Below are 14653 nucleotides of genomic sequence, written 5' to 3' on the forward strand. Positions count from 1 at the left end.
ATCAGAGCTAATTAAATGGAAGTGGAACCAGCATATCAGCTTTAGGAATGGGAATTCAGTGTCTGATCAGAGCTTATTAAATGGAGGTGCAACCAAAATGTCAGCTTTAGGAATGGGAATTCAGTGTCGGCCCTGGTACCCCACACTTCCCTTCACAATTACAGGCACAAGCAAGTGTTCAGGAAAGAGAAGTTACATTTAATACACTTAGAAACAGCCTCATGGTCATTTCCTAGAATGACAGAACATTAAAACTTTTCAATTAGATGAAGATTAACTAACAAGGGGTTAAGGAAATAGGTATTAGAGAACAGGATGCCATTCTTTTTTTTTTTTTTTAAATCAGGTTACTGTTCACCAAGTCACAAAAACCTGCAGTTCACCCTTACAAAATCGTGGACTTGGGGAAAGTTTTAGAAAGCAAGAGGTGCAAATATTCTCCCTTTACAGGCAAGAAAACTGGAATCCATGGGCTAGGGTTTGCCCCAGGTCACACACAGAGCCAAAACCAAAGCCCTGGCATTTTGAAGTTCATTGCTCTCATTGTTGTTCCATGCTGAGAATTCTCTTTGGACACAGAGAATAAAGAGCATGGGATCTTTCTAAAATTTTGGCTCAGGAGCTTGAGGTACAGATTTAAACCTTAAGCTGATAGGCCATCCAGGTTTTATTAAGATACATTTCAGCAACTCACTGAAATAGCTCCTCCATCCTAATTCCAGAAAGGCTAGATATCTTGGCAGTCTTGGATCAATAGCAATTGAACTTCAACCTTAGAGCTGGAAAGAACAAACACGAAATGCAAACACCACTTTTCAAGTTCCTAGTAAATATTTTCATTCTTTCAACTGAGCTTGCTCTTTTTTGAAAATGAGAGGGACAGACCAGCTCCAACTTGACTTGTCACAGGCTCTTAATTCATTGTAATGTTCCCGAGAACACCCTTAAACACCAGGCTGCTGGAGCCGGTGCTGTTCGTTTGGGTATCGTCCACAATTGCCCTTGCACCTGTCAGACCTGAATTATTGTTACCACTATGTATATTTAGGGCCACTTAAGAGGGATGGTATCAGAATACATGGCTGCATAACTTATGGCTATGTGGTCTTTGCCAAATGTGACTCGAAAATATTTTCTGAACTCCTAACCATTAGCAGAACTAGTGGTCCATTTCTTATGCTACTCACTTCTTGCACTCCGCTGTCCTAACGACGCATAGCTCAAATCTTACTGGGAAAGGCAACACAGACGGTGCCATCACCGTCAAGTTACATCCGAGCTTTTGCTCCCAGGTCCAGAGAGCCAGAATAACCGGGGAACTGAAGAGGTGCAGCGCGCGCCGAGGGGCGCACGGGCGGCTCAGGGTGTCGCCCAACTCAGTCTGGTACATCGCAGTAGGTCGTGGAGCCCGGCGCTCCTTTCGGTCCTTAGATGGGATTTATCTCCTCTTCCTGCGTCTTCATCTCCGAGGGATAAAGTTCCTTTCAGAAAAAATGGACAATTCAACCGCAGCAGAAGGAAGTGTGGGGCTGAGGCTGAGGTCGCCTGTGTCACGCCCGCGGGACCGGAAAGCTCCGGGTGCGGCGGGAGCTGCGGTTGGCCAGAGCCGCCCGGGGATTCCACGGGGTCGTAAATGCTCCGCGTCGCCATGGCTACAGGCGCCGACACGCCCGTTCCAGCCTCAGCGTTCCGTTTCCTAGCAACCCCATTGTCTCCCAAGCCGGAACCCCGGCGGCCAGTGCTAAAGGCCGACCTCGCCGAGCGTCTCGCTTCCGCAAGACACCCTTGAGGCGCCCTGAACGAGGTCCTCCCAGGCCTGGACACTGACGCCGCCCGAGGACGCCGAGCTGCCTGGCTGAGCGAGACGCGAAGGCTAGTTCCGGGGCGTGGCTTCCTCTGCTGTCCGCCAGGTACGCGGCGCGTCGCTGGCCTTGCAGCCGCCTCGCGTGGTCTGCGGTCTGGAGTCTGTGCCGCGGTGCCCACGAGAAAGAAGCGTCGGGAAGCTCGGATGATGCTGGGGCTGTTGCGTGAGGGTTTTCGAAGTTACAGCGAAACAACTGCGCAAAAGAAGGAAACGATTTGCCCTTGAGAGAGGGGCCATAGTTTAGTGTTAAAATTCAGGACCATGTGGAACCTCGTAGGAATAAAATTTGGGAGTTTGAGAAATCCAAACCCCTCGCTCTGGCCATAGGTTGGAAAGTAGAGATTAGCAAGAGAAATCAGTGAATCTTCCCTTCTGGTTTTTGGATTGTGGGTGTTCTGGAGCCTTAGTCAGAGCTACTCAAAGCTCAGGTTGGGAATGAGGGACATTATGCCCCGTGAAATGAGGAGCTATTTGGTGGGTGTTAATGTTCAGTGAATAACTGCATTCGATGTGAATTTGATTTAAGGGATTGGGATAGCCATGAGAGTTGAATTTCAAAAGTAATTATAAATCAATTTTTTTTTTCATGAATTTCAACTATTTCCCCCATCAGCTAACGGTGGCAACCCAAACAGACACATGTGTTCTAGCTCCTTAACTAGGACCTCCTATTAAATATTTGGATGGCCATACCGACAAGGAGAAGTAACATACACTGTCCTACTTCATTTGGCACCAAGAGCTGGGTGCTTCGCTTGGGCACATCTTGCTCGCATATTTGCAAAAACTATCTGACTTGAGTAGATGGCCATATATGGTTTTGATGACTCAGGAGCTGTAAATGTGCTGGCTTTAAGGGGGAAAAAAGAGGGGATTTTGGAAGTAATGTGCAGTAGGAATCAAGGGAAAGAAATTTAAATCAGAGATTGAGTTTGACAAATGTCTTTAATTTCTGCTTTCCAGGAGTCTCCATACATGAATGTGCATAGTCTGTTTGTGGATTTAGTATGAGCTATGTATTTGGGCAGTTTCCATTTAATGTTAATAGCATCCAACAGAGGGAAAACAGAACAGACTTCTAAGCCTTTTCTTCCAATGCTGACCTCACATGTGGTTCTTGGTAGGAAGAAGATGCGAGCTAGCCCCATCCGAATCCCAACTGTCAGCAATGATACTGAGTGGGACTTCTGCTTCCATCTGTAAGTACCACAGACAGATCCTTGACATCACACCCACTCACTGGCCTGAAACACTGGGACCTCCCACTTGAGGCAAACCTGGTTTGCCAGACTGCCCTACATGTGCTGGTTAGAACTGGACTGGATGGATAGTACCACGTCATTTTTCAAACCTGGTGTAAAAGATTACACCTGACACTGATTTTTCTTTCTGAATTTTCTCGCTTTTTTTTTTTTTTTTTTTTTTACAATGAACAATCATTGCTTACCTAATCAGTGGAAAAATGAAGATACATTTTATTATTAAAACGGCAGTGGTTGAATTTTTAAAAGCTATTGTGAATACAAAGGTGATTCCTTTGGGGGGCTTAATTATAATTCATTAAAATTTCTGTTGTTGCTTTTAACATCTCAGAATTCTGTTTCTTCTGGATCATTTTATTGATTTTTCTGGTAATGTTAGGCCATGGATACCTCTTATTTTATAAATTAACTCTTTTGACTTTTATCTTTACCATTTCAATTACCCATTCATACTTATGTTCAGGATTGAAGTCAGAGATCTATGTTTGAGAGAGAGAGAGAGAGAGAGAGAGAGAGAGAGAGAAGTGCAGAGGGAGACAGGAAGATTTCCAATCCACTCAGCTCTTTCTCAATGCGTTTATTTCTAGCACAACTGAGTAGGCCATTTCTCTTCTGAATCTGCACTTGACTCAGTGTAAGTTTCCTCCTCTCTCCTCGGTGGCACAGTATCCTCTTTAGTTAGTTGGCAACTACATAGTGACGCTTTTAAGAAATATGAAGGCGGACATGTGAAGTCTAGCCTCAAAACATTAGTTCCCTTCACTTTAGTTCATTATATCCATTTTCTTTCCTGGTTTGGATCAGAACTTTAGAACATGAAGGACCGTGAGATCTTCCAATTCAATACCCTCAAGTCATGGAGCTAATAAAATAATAATAACTAATGTTTCAAGAGCACTTACTCAATAGCAGGTACTATGCTAAGTGATTTATGAGTATTATCTGATTTAATCCCATAACCTCATCAGGTAGGTATTCATATTGGCCTCATTTATAGAAAGCAAATTAAGTAATAACTTGTCTAGAGTCATAAGGTTAGTAGGCAGCGGAGCTGTGACTCTGACAGGTGGGTGATTCACCAAATCTGTTTAATTTGAATTACCACCTTGCTATCCTAATGCTGGGCTTTGTGTGTGACATGAATTTACCCCCTAGCTTTATTCCTTCAAGTTTATTTTAGAAATCTTATCCCTAGCTCCCAGTTGGGAGGGCTGGCTATGTCCTTCAATTTTACCTTGTTTGAGATACTCAAAGGTCAAATCTGACTCCATGTCCCTCTCTGGACCCACAGGTCACAGCAAACTAAGATCCCAGCACACCAGCAAACAGAGGAGTTGTATCCCACTGGTGGGTCTGAAGAAAGTGAAGAAGACACTAAAGCCAAGGAGAAGACCATAGACTGCATGTCTCTTCCCAGAGAGAAATTAGTGCAGTCGCAGAAGAAAACAGCTCAGCTGATTAAGGAAAAAATGGTAAAACAAAAAATTCACGAGGTTTTAGTTTTCGTTTAAAAAATATGTCCATGTGTAGAGAAGTTCTGCCTAAACTGCAGAGCGAAGCATATGAAATAGAGGAAGGTGCTGCAATTTCTCTATAAGTAGGAGAAAACAAAGCAGGGCAAAGTTGGGTACCAGCCTACCTTTGGGTTCCACAATGGGTCACTGTGCATGCTTCCTGGGAGGATTTGTGCTCCTGACTTTAAAAGATACTGTTTAGCTCTTCGTATTGCTGTTTGATTTTCTTTAACTAAAAAGCTTGTTTTGATGTATCCTGAAAGACTTCAGGATGATATCTCTTGGGAAAGAAGAAGGCCAGGGTAGTGAGGTACGGGGCTGAAAACAAGGATAGCCAGGCAGTCTAGGCTCAGGCCTGGCCAGGATCCGGTAAGATGCCTGTGGGTACAGTGGAATCATAAACCAAAATTCCAGAAGTGGGAGGGAACAGCAGAGGTCCGCGAGTCCGGGTATTCATTTTATGAGTGAGGCAAGGACTTGGGAGCTAGGACCTCAGAGCAAGTGTTTAGCAGGAGTGTTCAAAATCCAGGAGCCGAGACAGCATGACAGTGACCCTCATTACTAGAATGCGGTGCTGGCCTGCTCCCACAGCCTGGTTTATCAGCAGAGGACTTTCTGACCATTCCTGGCCAAGCAGAAAAATGATCTAAAAGTACACCTGTGCAAAAATGGTGTGCAGATGGCTTAGGAAACGCTGAGAGGCATGTCAGGGGCAGATGATAGAAGCTGATACTTCCCTACGTGGATACATCTGTCCATTTACCTCTGTACATTACTCAGAGAACTTGCAAAGGACGTTCATCCTGGTCTGTACCCCTTAGACTTTCATAAATCCGGACTAGAAAGGTCACTTGTAGAAAGACAAATACTATTTGCTATGGAGGCTTTTAAGGCTTGACACCTCCTTGGCTAATTTGGATAATGACAGATTTAAATGTAGGAGTTAAATCTAGCCCAGCCCCAGTACTCACAGCCCTGAGGGGCTGGAGGGTGGCCCCGCAGTGACAGCTGTGCTGGGTTGACCTCTAGAGCCCATATTGGGTGTCTCAGTTTCCCCAGGCAGGAAGTGGGGGATGGAGGCATACAGAATGTCCAGAAACAGGACAGAACTCAAAGCTTTAGACTCCCATTTCAGTGATTTTTTATGCTGTTATGCTTTTTCCTCAAAATAGAACTTAGCATGTACGGTAGTCAGCCCATGGAGAACTCTCAAAAATCCTGACTGAATGGATATTTTTGAAGTGTCAGAGGAAATGCCCTCTAATATTGTTTGCATCTGTGTATTTGAGCTGGGAGCAGGCAAAGCCTCAGGGTAGGGAAAAGGATCAGGAAGGAGCAGTCCTTGGAGTACTGCACCTGTATGTTAGCCTGTAAATGGATTCTATTTCGATAACACTTAACAAGTTTGGATCACTTTGATGCTGACTCATTTTTCTCATAAGAGATGGTATAGGTTTCCAAATAGAAGAAGAAGCTGGGACTCAGGGTGATCTTGCTCAGAGCAGCACAAATAGTAAACATTGGAGCCAGGGCTGTAACTCCAGCCTTTGATTCTTTGAAGTGATGTTTTCACCTCACCAGGAAATAAATGCCCGATTTTGACAATTAGTGCAGTTAATAAATGACTATGTTTGTAAAGTCACTGAAACCTGTGACTTGAAGATGGAATTCCGCGATTTCTTAGAGAGCTCTGCCTATCAGTTCTATAGGGGTGTGTGTGTGGGGGGGCTCTTTCCACACCCCATCCCTTTCTTTGCTAGAATAGAGAGGTGATTTATTCAGCAAGTATTATTGAATGAGTATCTCCTCTGTGCACTGGGCATACAGTGGTGAACATGAGGAATAAAGATCTGTCCTCAAGGAGCTTATCTTTTATTTGGGGAGACAGATAGTACACAGCAAGCAAAAAATAATAGTTAATACAGTATCAGAGAGAGGTAAGTGCCATGAAGAAAAAAAATAAAATAGGTAATGGGATAGTAATTGATGGGGTGAGAGTCTGTTTTAGATGAGGTGGCCACTGTGAGGTGAACAAAATAGAAAAACAAAATAGAAATGAAATGAAAGAGTGAATGACACATAAAAATGTCCCAAGCGGGTGGCGGGGAGGAGGTGGAAAGCCCTGAGTTAGAAATTAGTCTGCCATGTTCAGGAGCATCAAATCTGTTTACAAATTCATAAGTTATAACAATAACAACAATAATAAACTATTTGGTCAGCATTGGAAGGTAGTCGTGAACAAACTCATTGTTTTGAAAGCTGATACATAAAGGGAAAGAATAAATCATGTATCCTCTCCTGATATGAATTGTACTATTGGGTTACCAAAGAGGAGATGAGGGGAGATTTCTCTTTATAGAATTATTCCAGCTAATATATGAAGAAAGAATGATGGAATTAGGATATCTGCATTTTTACGATCCTTTATGAATTAATTTATGTACTTGTGCTAATAATCAGAAAAAGAGACATCTAGATATTAGATGTCTTCTGATAGAAGAACATGTGAGAACCTGTGTAGTAGTTTTGCTTAAAAAAAAAAAATAAGTGAAAGCTAACCAAATTTCTAAATCTAACTACCAATATAAAGGTAGAGCAGAGAATGGTGGGACATATTGAGTGACACCATAAGGATGCAGTCAACAAAATTTACATATTTGGGAAGCACTGTAAACCAAATGACCCAATTTCTTTAACAAGTATTTTGCAAGAAAAAGAATTAGAAAGGGAGGTGGAACCCATAGATCAAAGAGACTCAGGAGATTGATCTCAATGTATAGACAAATGGTAAAATGTTAGATTTATAAGGTAATTATTAGATTTATGAGGCTAGATATTTAATATTAAGGAATTACTAATATTTCAGTGAGATCATGATTTGTGGTTATAATTCTAACTAGTTTTTGGAGACATTTGTGGAATATGAAATGATTGTGTATCTTTGATTTGCTTCAAAATAATTGAGGCAGAGGGTGGATAGATGACAAACATAGATACGAAACAAGTTTGACCATGAGCAGATACCTAATGAAGCCGAGTGAGTCATTCTCCGTGCTAGTCTTGTATATTGCTAAAGTTTTTTATAATAAAAAGTTTAAAAAAGTCACTCTGGCTATGATGTAGAAAGTAAACCATGGGAAGCGAGAGTGGAAGCAGTTAGGACGGGCTGTTGTGGTCAACTGGGTAAAAGATAAGGGTGTTTTGAATTAGGTACTCATGGCAGGAATCAAGAGAAGAGCTTAGTTTTAGAACTTAGGAATAAGGTGGAACCAATAACCAATAGGACTTGATGGATTGACGTGGGATGGGAAGGAAAGAGAAGAGAAAAAGATAACAGATGAATTCATTCTTCCATTCCAGTGATCAGAGCATGGGCTGGAGCTTCTCCTCCTTTCCAGAAAGCATAATGACTTGTTTATTCTCTGCAGAATACCCAAGCAAACCAGGAGCTGATTCGCTGTGTCATTCTTTCTCGGATTACTTTTGGGGAAGAACACTGGAAGTGTGCACAGGCTTTGGCCAGTCTGGCTTATGGCTACCTGACACTCAGAGGTACTTGGTCTCCCCAGCTGGGTCTGGGTGGGCCAGCCTGTGAAGGCCCAGCTGAGCTCACACACAACCACAGTGGGGTGGGGATGACTGGGGTGGGGCACTTCCTGTCCCCAACTCTCACCTCATCAAGAGGAGGGAAGGTTCAAGGATGAGGCGAGGCAGGCAGTGTGGCAGGTTTCTTAGAAATGAAGGTGATGCTGCTGCTGCTGATAGTTAATTTATTGAGTACTTAGCATATGACAAGCTAGTTTCATTTAGTCCTTACAGTATGTTTTGGAGAGAGATACTGCTATTGCCTGTAGTTTGTTGATGAGAACACTGAGGCACAGTGGACAAAGGATAATATCAGAGTTTCCAGCCACAGGTCAACTGGGGGAGGACAGGCAGATACGTGCACTCACCACCAGGGAGGCAGACCCAATAATAGGACTTGAATTTCAAGGACAGAACTCAAGTTTCTGGAAGGTCTGGCTGAGAGAAAGACAGAAACCTCACCCTAGAGAAATGGTGCTTCTGGTATAGAAGAGCAAGTTAGAAATCCATTTGCTAAAACTGACACCCAAGCATAAGTTCCACGAGGGCAGGAACTTTTCAGTAGAGGCTCAATAAATACTGGTTGATAAGACTGACTGAGGCAAGAGCACATTTCTGGAACCCAGGACGTGGCCAGCTCAAGGCTCTGCCCTGGGCCAGTCCTGTCCTCCTGCGTGGACTGCCTACGCTTCGACCAGGGAACTCATTGTACTGTACTCTTGTGCTTTGTTTAAACGCCTCTGCCTCTGGAATAGAAGCTCCCTGAGGACAGGGACTAGCTCTCATCTGACCTGGCACATCTCTTGTTCACAGTGTGGATCAGCAAATGTTACTGCTTGATAAAACCAGTGGCCTGGGGCTTTTTCAGGTATCCCTTGCACCTGAGTCCTTAGGTGGGGCCTAACTTAGAGTATAAGTTAAGTGATTTAAGGGCTTCAGTGATTTAAGGGCTCGAGGAAAGGGAACCAATACACCTGGGCCATAGATAGCAGAAATCAGAACTTTTGAAAAAGTTAAATTGAATTCACTTTTCAGGTATTAACCTCAGAACACGTGTTCCTCCTTAGGGCTCCTTGGGCCCTATTGAGCTCATGGTGTTAATGTAACTTTACAGTCGTTGGCTGTTGATGTGGCATGACCATGAGTGGTTGACATTGGGGACAGTGATGCTGTATGTCACAGCGAGGCCCTTTCAGGCCTCGGGAACACATCTTTGTGTTCTGAGGAAGGCTGACATGGCTAAGGAGAGGAGGGAGTTCTCACCTATTGGCAGAGCAGGTGCCCACTTGTCTGAGATGTAAGGGACACCAGGAAGGCCGTCGGCAAAACAAAATCTTCCCCTAGTGGAGCTACATTGTCCTTTATTTGGAATCTCTCTACTTCAGCCAGGCTGATCCCATAAACTTGCTGTCTTCGTGGCAAGAGTCAAATTTAGCCATGTGACACTTCAGTACTTATAAGAGAGTCCCTCTTGTAAGTCTGGTGGCACTGTGCTAGGCACTGGGGTTACATCCACGATCGAAGGGTCCCTGTCACCTGGCACCATACAGGGGTCTTGTGATAGCACCATAATAGAGCAGGGACAAAGTTCTGGAGGACACAAGAGACAGAGCAGTGGTTCTGCCGTGGGGAGGAAGTGAGGAAAGGCTGCAGAGACAAGGTACTGCTGGTCTTATCTTTGAAGGATGAGTACATTTCCCTCGATTTTGAGGGGAGTGGTAGTGAGTACAAAGATGGCTTTCCCTATGTGTTAGCAGAGGAGTGGGAGATGGAAGGAGGGCATTCTATATGAAACTCCTTAAACAGAACACTGTAGACGTTCTCTGGACCCAAGAGGTTAGGGTAGAACAGAGGACACCTTCCTTAGGACAGACAGGTCATGCCTGGTAATGGAACTGGAAAGTGAACGTGGGCCCAGGTATCAAGGAGTTTGGGGAGGTATTAAAAGGTTTTAGGTGAGGTGGTGACATAATCAAGCTTATGTTTTAGAATTAAAAAACCCACCAAAAATTAGAGAAGGGTTGGACAGGTAGAAAAAGTAGAGGTGAAGATCAGTTAGGCCATTGTCCCACCCTGGTGATAATCAGTGAACGGACAGGCCCTGGCATTTGGAATGCAGAAGAAATAATATATGGAATTGGAGACATTCATGGAAGAGCTGCAGTTGAATAGGGAATGACCTGGACAATTAGTTGCAGTAGAGAACCTAAGAGGAAGAGCAGGTTGATGGGTGAAGGGGGAAGAAGCTGCTGAGTTTGGTTTCAGACAGGCTGCATCACAGCCGTTGTGAGGTACCCATGGAACCTCCATGGTGAGCTGTTCAGTAGACAATTGAAAAGTGGGTCTAGAGCTCAGGAAAGGTGTCATTTTGGGGGGGATTAAGGAAAGGTGTCATTTTGGGGGGGATTAACACATAGGAAGTTGAGGCCATAGGAATGGATGAGCCTGATTAGTAAAAGTCAGTAGAAAGAGGAAAAGAGGACAGCAGACAGAAGATTGGAGAACAGCAGCATTAGAAATGGGTAGCCGAACGAGAGCCAGCAAAGGAAATAGAAAAATCAGGAGGGGCTGTGTCATAGAAGCAAGGGTTTCCATGGAGAAAGGGTTTCAGAAAGAAGTGCAACATGGTTTCAAAAGTCTCAGATGGCAGAGAGAGGTCAAATGAGGTGAAGGCCAAAGAGAGAACCATGGATTTGGCAATTGGTGACTCACTGGCACTTGGTTTGGCACCAGCGAGTGTGTTTCTTGGGCCCTTGGAGAGCCCAGATTCAGGGAGACTATCGATAAGACTTTTGCTGAAATTCAGACTTAGATGATGGCAACTTGAACCTGAGAGGAAGGTACCAGAAGCTTCTGAGGGGAACATTTGTCTGAACATGGTTCAGGCCAGATGCTGCCTCCCTCTGTCTGGAGCGATTCCTGCCCATCGGTCTGTGGAAGGAGGTTGGCCCTCATCTTCAAAATCAACCCCTTCCATGCATAGCCACAAACTGACTTTGAGTTTTACTTTTCCGGTTAGATTCTAAGCTGAGTCAAGATAGGTAAACAGGTCATATCACAAACGATGGTGGGAACATCATCCTTTTTTCCCTAATTCACAGTTCTGCCACATAAATGGAGAACCATATTTGGGTAGCAGGTGGGAGGGGAAAAAAGCTTTCCTGTAAAGGAAGGTTTTTTTTGTATATTTTTTTCTAGTTGGACAAAACAACTTCCTGATTAGATGACATGCCACATAATATAACAGTGCCCAGCATTGAACCCAAACTTTCTGAAGCCTAGTCTAGAGTTTTTCTAGAATAGGTTATTGTCATGACCTTCGCTTGAGAATAGCCCAGTACCTCTTCTTTCAGTTATAGTCCTTACCCCGTCTCTTCACTTTAACTTTTTTAAGAGTCTGTGGTCCATAGACTGAAACAACTAAAGCTTTGAAAAATCACAAACCTTCAAGAGAGATGAAGTGCTTGCTGAGCTCCACTTAGTTTTGTTGTCGTTGGTCCTGCAACTACTTTAAAATGGGCAGAATTCGTGAGCCAGGCTTCTGTGTGTGTGTGTGTGTGTGTGTGTGTGTGTGTGTGTGTGTGTGTTCATACCTTACTGCACATGTGCGTGTTTTACAGCCATCAGACCTGCTGGCTTCATTTCCCCTTGAGACTTTTCCAGCACTGGGGGAGGGGAGTCAAGCCAAAAGGCTGATGTCTCACAATAAACAGTCTTCCAGTGAGTATTTAATGAGACTTGTATGTGCGCCATTCCATGAAGAGCACTCTGGGAAATTCAGTACAAGGTACAGAAGGCGCAGCCTTTGCCTTCAGAGAATTGACCACCTCATGTGGAAGGTGAACTACACACAAACAACTACGACAGAAGGCACCAGAAGGCAGATAAATGCCATGTAATTGATTAAAATTCAGGGCTTTGGGGAAGTGGAGTGAAATCATTTCTGGCTGAGGTGTGAAGGGATAGATTCGGGGCCAGGTAGAAGAAGGGGTGAGTATTTCTGATGAAGAACAAGGCCTGGGCAAAGGCATGGAGGTAGGAAAGAGCAACATATGTATGGAAAGCAGTCAGCACCCTATCTAGCTGAGGTTAGGACTGGTAAGATGAACCTGGAAAGGAGGCTACATCTGGCAGATCGTGTGGGTTTTAAATACAGTCTAAGGAATTGGCAATTTATTTGGTAGACACGGAGGACTGTTGGAGATTTTCCAGCCGGGGGATGAATAAATCAAAGTGTCTTTTAGAAAGGTCGATCTAGCAATGATAGCTGGAAGGGAAGCTATCTCAGTCATCTAGGTATAAAACTAGGCTCGTGACAGGGGAATGAGTGAGCAGGTAAGAATTTAAGAGTCTATTATGGGCGGATACATTTATCATAGAAATCCAACTTCTGGGACTCTTTCCTAAATACACACTTATAAAATAACATATGGATAAAATTATCCTTTGCAGCATTGTTTTTGATAGTAAAAGATTGGAAACAACCAAGTGTACCCATCATTAGAGGACTAATGACACAATTGGAATATATGTAACTTTAAAAGAGTACAGGGAAGCTCCATATACTGCTGCGGAAAGACCTGCTGGATACATCTTTAAGGGAAAGAGAACTCACGGTGCCGGATGGTATTTACAATAGGCCTCTTTTCACGTAAGAAAGGGGGAGAGAAATGAGAGTATATGCTTACGCGTATATTCACATGAAGAAACACTAAAGGATGCACAAGAAAGAAAGAAAAACATTATCTAGAAGGTGTATGTGGTGAAAAGGAGCAGGATTGGAACTGAGACCTCTTAACATTTACCTTTTTATATTATTCTAACTTTTGAACCATGGAAATGTATTCCCTATTCAAAAATGATCATTAGAGAAAAAGACTGTGAAGGAAGAATTGGCGGGACATGATGTTTGATTTGGAGTTGAGGACAAATGAGGCCCAAAGATGACCAGGAAGGTCCAGGCCCCTAAAGGACTATTTTCAGAGATAAGTAGGTCAGAAAAGGAAGTAGACTAGGAAGAGGAATGGTGGGTCCAGTTCTTGATATATTGATTTTGAATTGCAATGGAGAAATCCACTAGTACATTTTTACTTGGTGCTAGAAATTTGGGATGAGAAGTTGGGAGAAGACAAGGAAAATCATAAACGTGGAGGAATATTGGAAACCAGAACTAGGGAGGGAAAATAGGAAATTCTAAGCATGGAGGCCAAGATGGAAGTTGTAGGAGTTGTAAAATTTCTCAAAGGGAAAGAGAAGAAAAGAAAGAAATTGAAAGACAGACCCTGGAAAATGGACACATTAGTGGAAGGGAACAAAGGACCCCGTAAAGAGTTAGCAAAGAATCAATTGGAAGAGGTTTATAAAGGAGGACAGGGGTTGGAGAGCCGTGCTCCTAACACCAAAGTTGCTGGTTCGATTCCCACATGGGCCAGTGAGCTGCGTCCTCTACAGCTAAGATCGTGAACAACAGCTCTCCCTGGAGCTGGACTGCCATGAGCAGCCAGAGGTTGGCGTGAGCTGCTGTGAGCGGCCAACCAATGACGACCCCCTCTGCCAGGGGAAGCGCAAGGCTCATGATACCAAGATGGGCCAGGGAGCTGTGTCCTACACAACTAGACTGAGAAACAGCGGCTTGAGCCAGAGTGGTGGGGGAAGGTGGAAGAAAGGGAGGGAAAGTTATAAAAGGAGAACTGAGTTGGCACAGTGCCTTGGGAGCCAAGAGGAGAAGCCAAGCAGCTGAGCGTGTCAGATGTTGCTGCGAGATGGGGACCAAGAAACTGTGACTGGATTTCTATAGTAGGAGGTCTTCAGGGCCCTCAGAAGAATCGTTTCTGCCAAATGGTTGGAGCAGAAGCCGCATACCAGGGATGAGGGGAAGTAGGCTGGACATCATAAGCTACATAACAACGTATTGAAAGGATGAGGGAAATGGGAGGGGAGCTAGAGATGGCAGGAAGGTCACATGAAGACAATTTTATAAAACAAGGAGACCCAGGAAGATTTTTGGCAATGAGGACGGAGCCAGAGAGTTTGACGTTTTTTAAAAACTGGAGCATTTGCTGGAATGGGGTTCAGGAGTCAGTAACCGGAGAGAATTTGAGGCCTTTGCATAGCAGAATATAAAAGGCTGTTGGTGATATAGAAGGCTGACCTGGTGGTAATCCTAATGATCTGGTGCTTTGCTGGCTGAGAGCAGGGCAGGCGGAGAACAACAAGGTGGTTTGTCACCTAGTGGTGAACTGTTTTCAAGTGTTCAGGAAGGAGAATACAGTAACATGGACAGTTTCCTGATATTGTGCTTATTATTAATAAAGGAATAACTTAGTCAGCCTGTTATTGCTGGGAACCTTCCAGGTATTCAGGGCTCTAGTACAAGTGTTGCAAAATACAGAAAAAGAAGCATAAGTCAGGAACCTTGCCTTCTCTGT

At 44.0% G+C, this 14653-nt stretch overlaps 1 protein-coding gene across 4 annotated transcripts in view; it reads left to right on the forward strand.

The window, feature by feature from the left end:
- Window positions 1–1774: 1774 nt before the first annotated feature.
- The window catches only part of TTC23L (tetratricopeptide repeat domain 23 like), a 47758-nt gene continuing 34879 nt past the window's right edge, over window positions 1775–14653 (forward strand). The window contains exons 1-4 of one of the 4 annotated variants that reach the window (XM_019737197.3): window positions 1775–1910; window positions 2989–3063; window positions 4418–4598; window positions 8069–8192. In XM_019737197.3, the coding sequence (XP_019592756.3) occupies window positions 2996–3063; window positions 4418–4598; window positions 8069–8192 (373 nt within the window). In that variant the 5' untranslated portion in view covers window positions 1775–1910; window positions 2989–2995. Of the gene's footprint in view, window positions 1911–1941; window positions 2339–2359; window positions 3064–4417; window positions 4599–8068; window positions 8193–14653 lie in introns of those variants that run through there. The other 3 variants (XM_074329018.2, XM_019737196.3, XM_088796477.1) reach the window with 3 other exon arrangements.

The sequence above is a fragment of the Rhinolophus sinicus genome, chromosome 3 (assembly GCF_057876585.1).
Source record: "Rhinolophus sinicus isolate RSI-liver-muscle chromosome 3, RSI-T2T, whole genome shotgun sequence".
In the NCBI taxonomy this organism is placed as follows: Eukaryota; Metazoa; Chordata; class Mammalia; order Chiroptera; family Rhinolophidae; genus Rhinolophus; species Rhinolophus sinicus.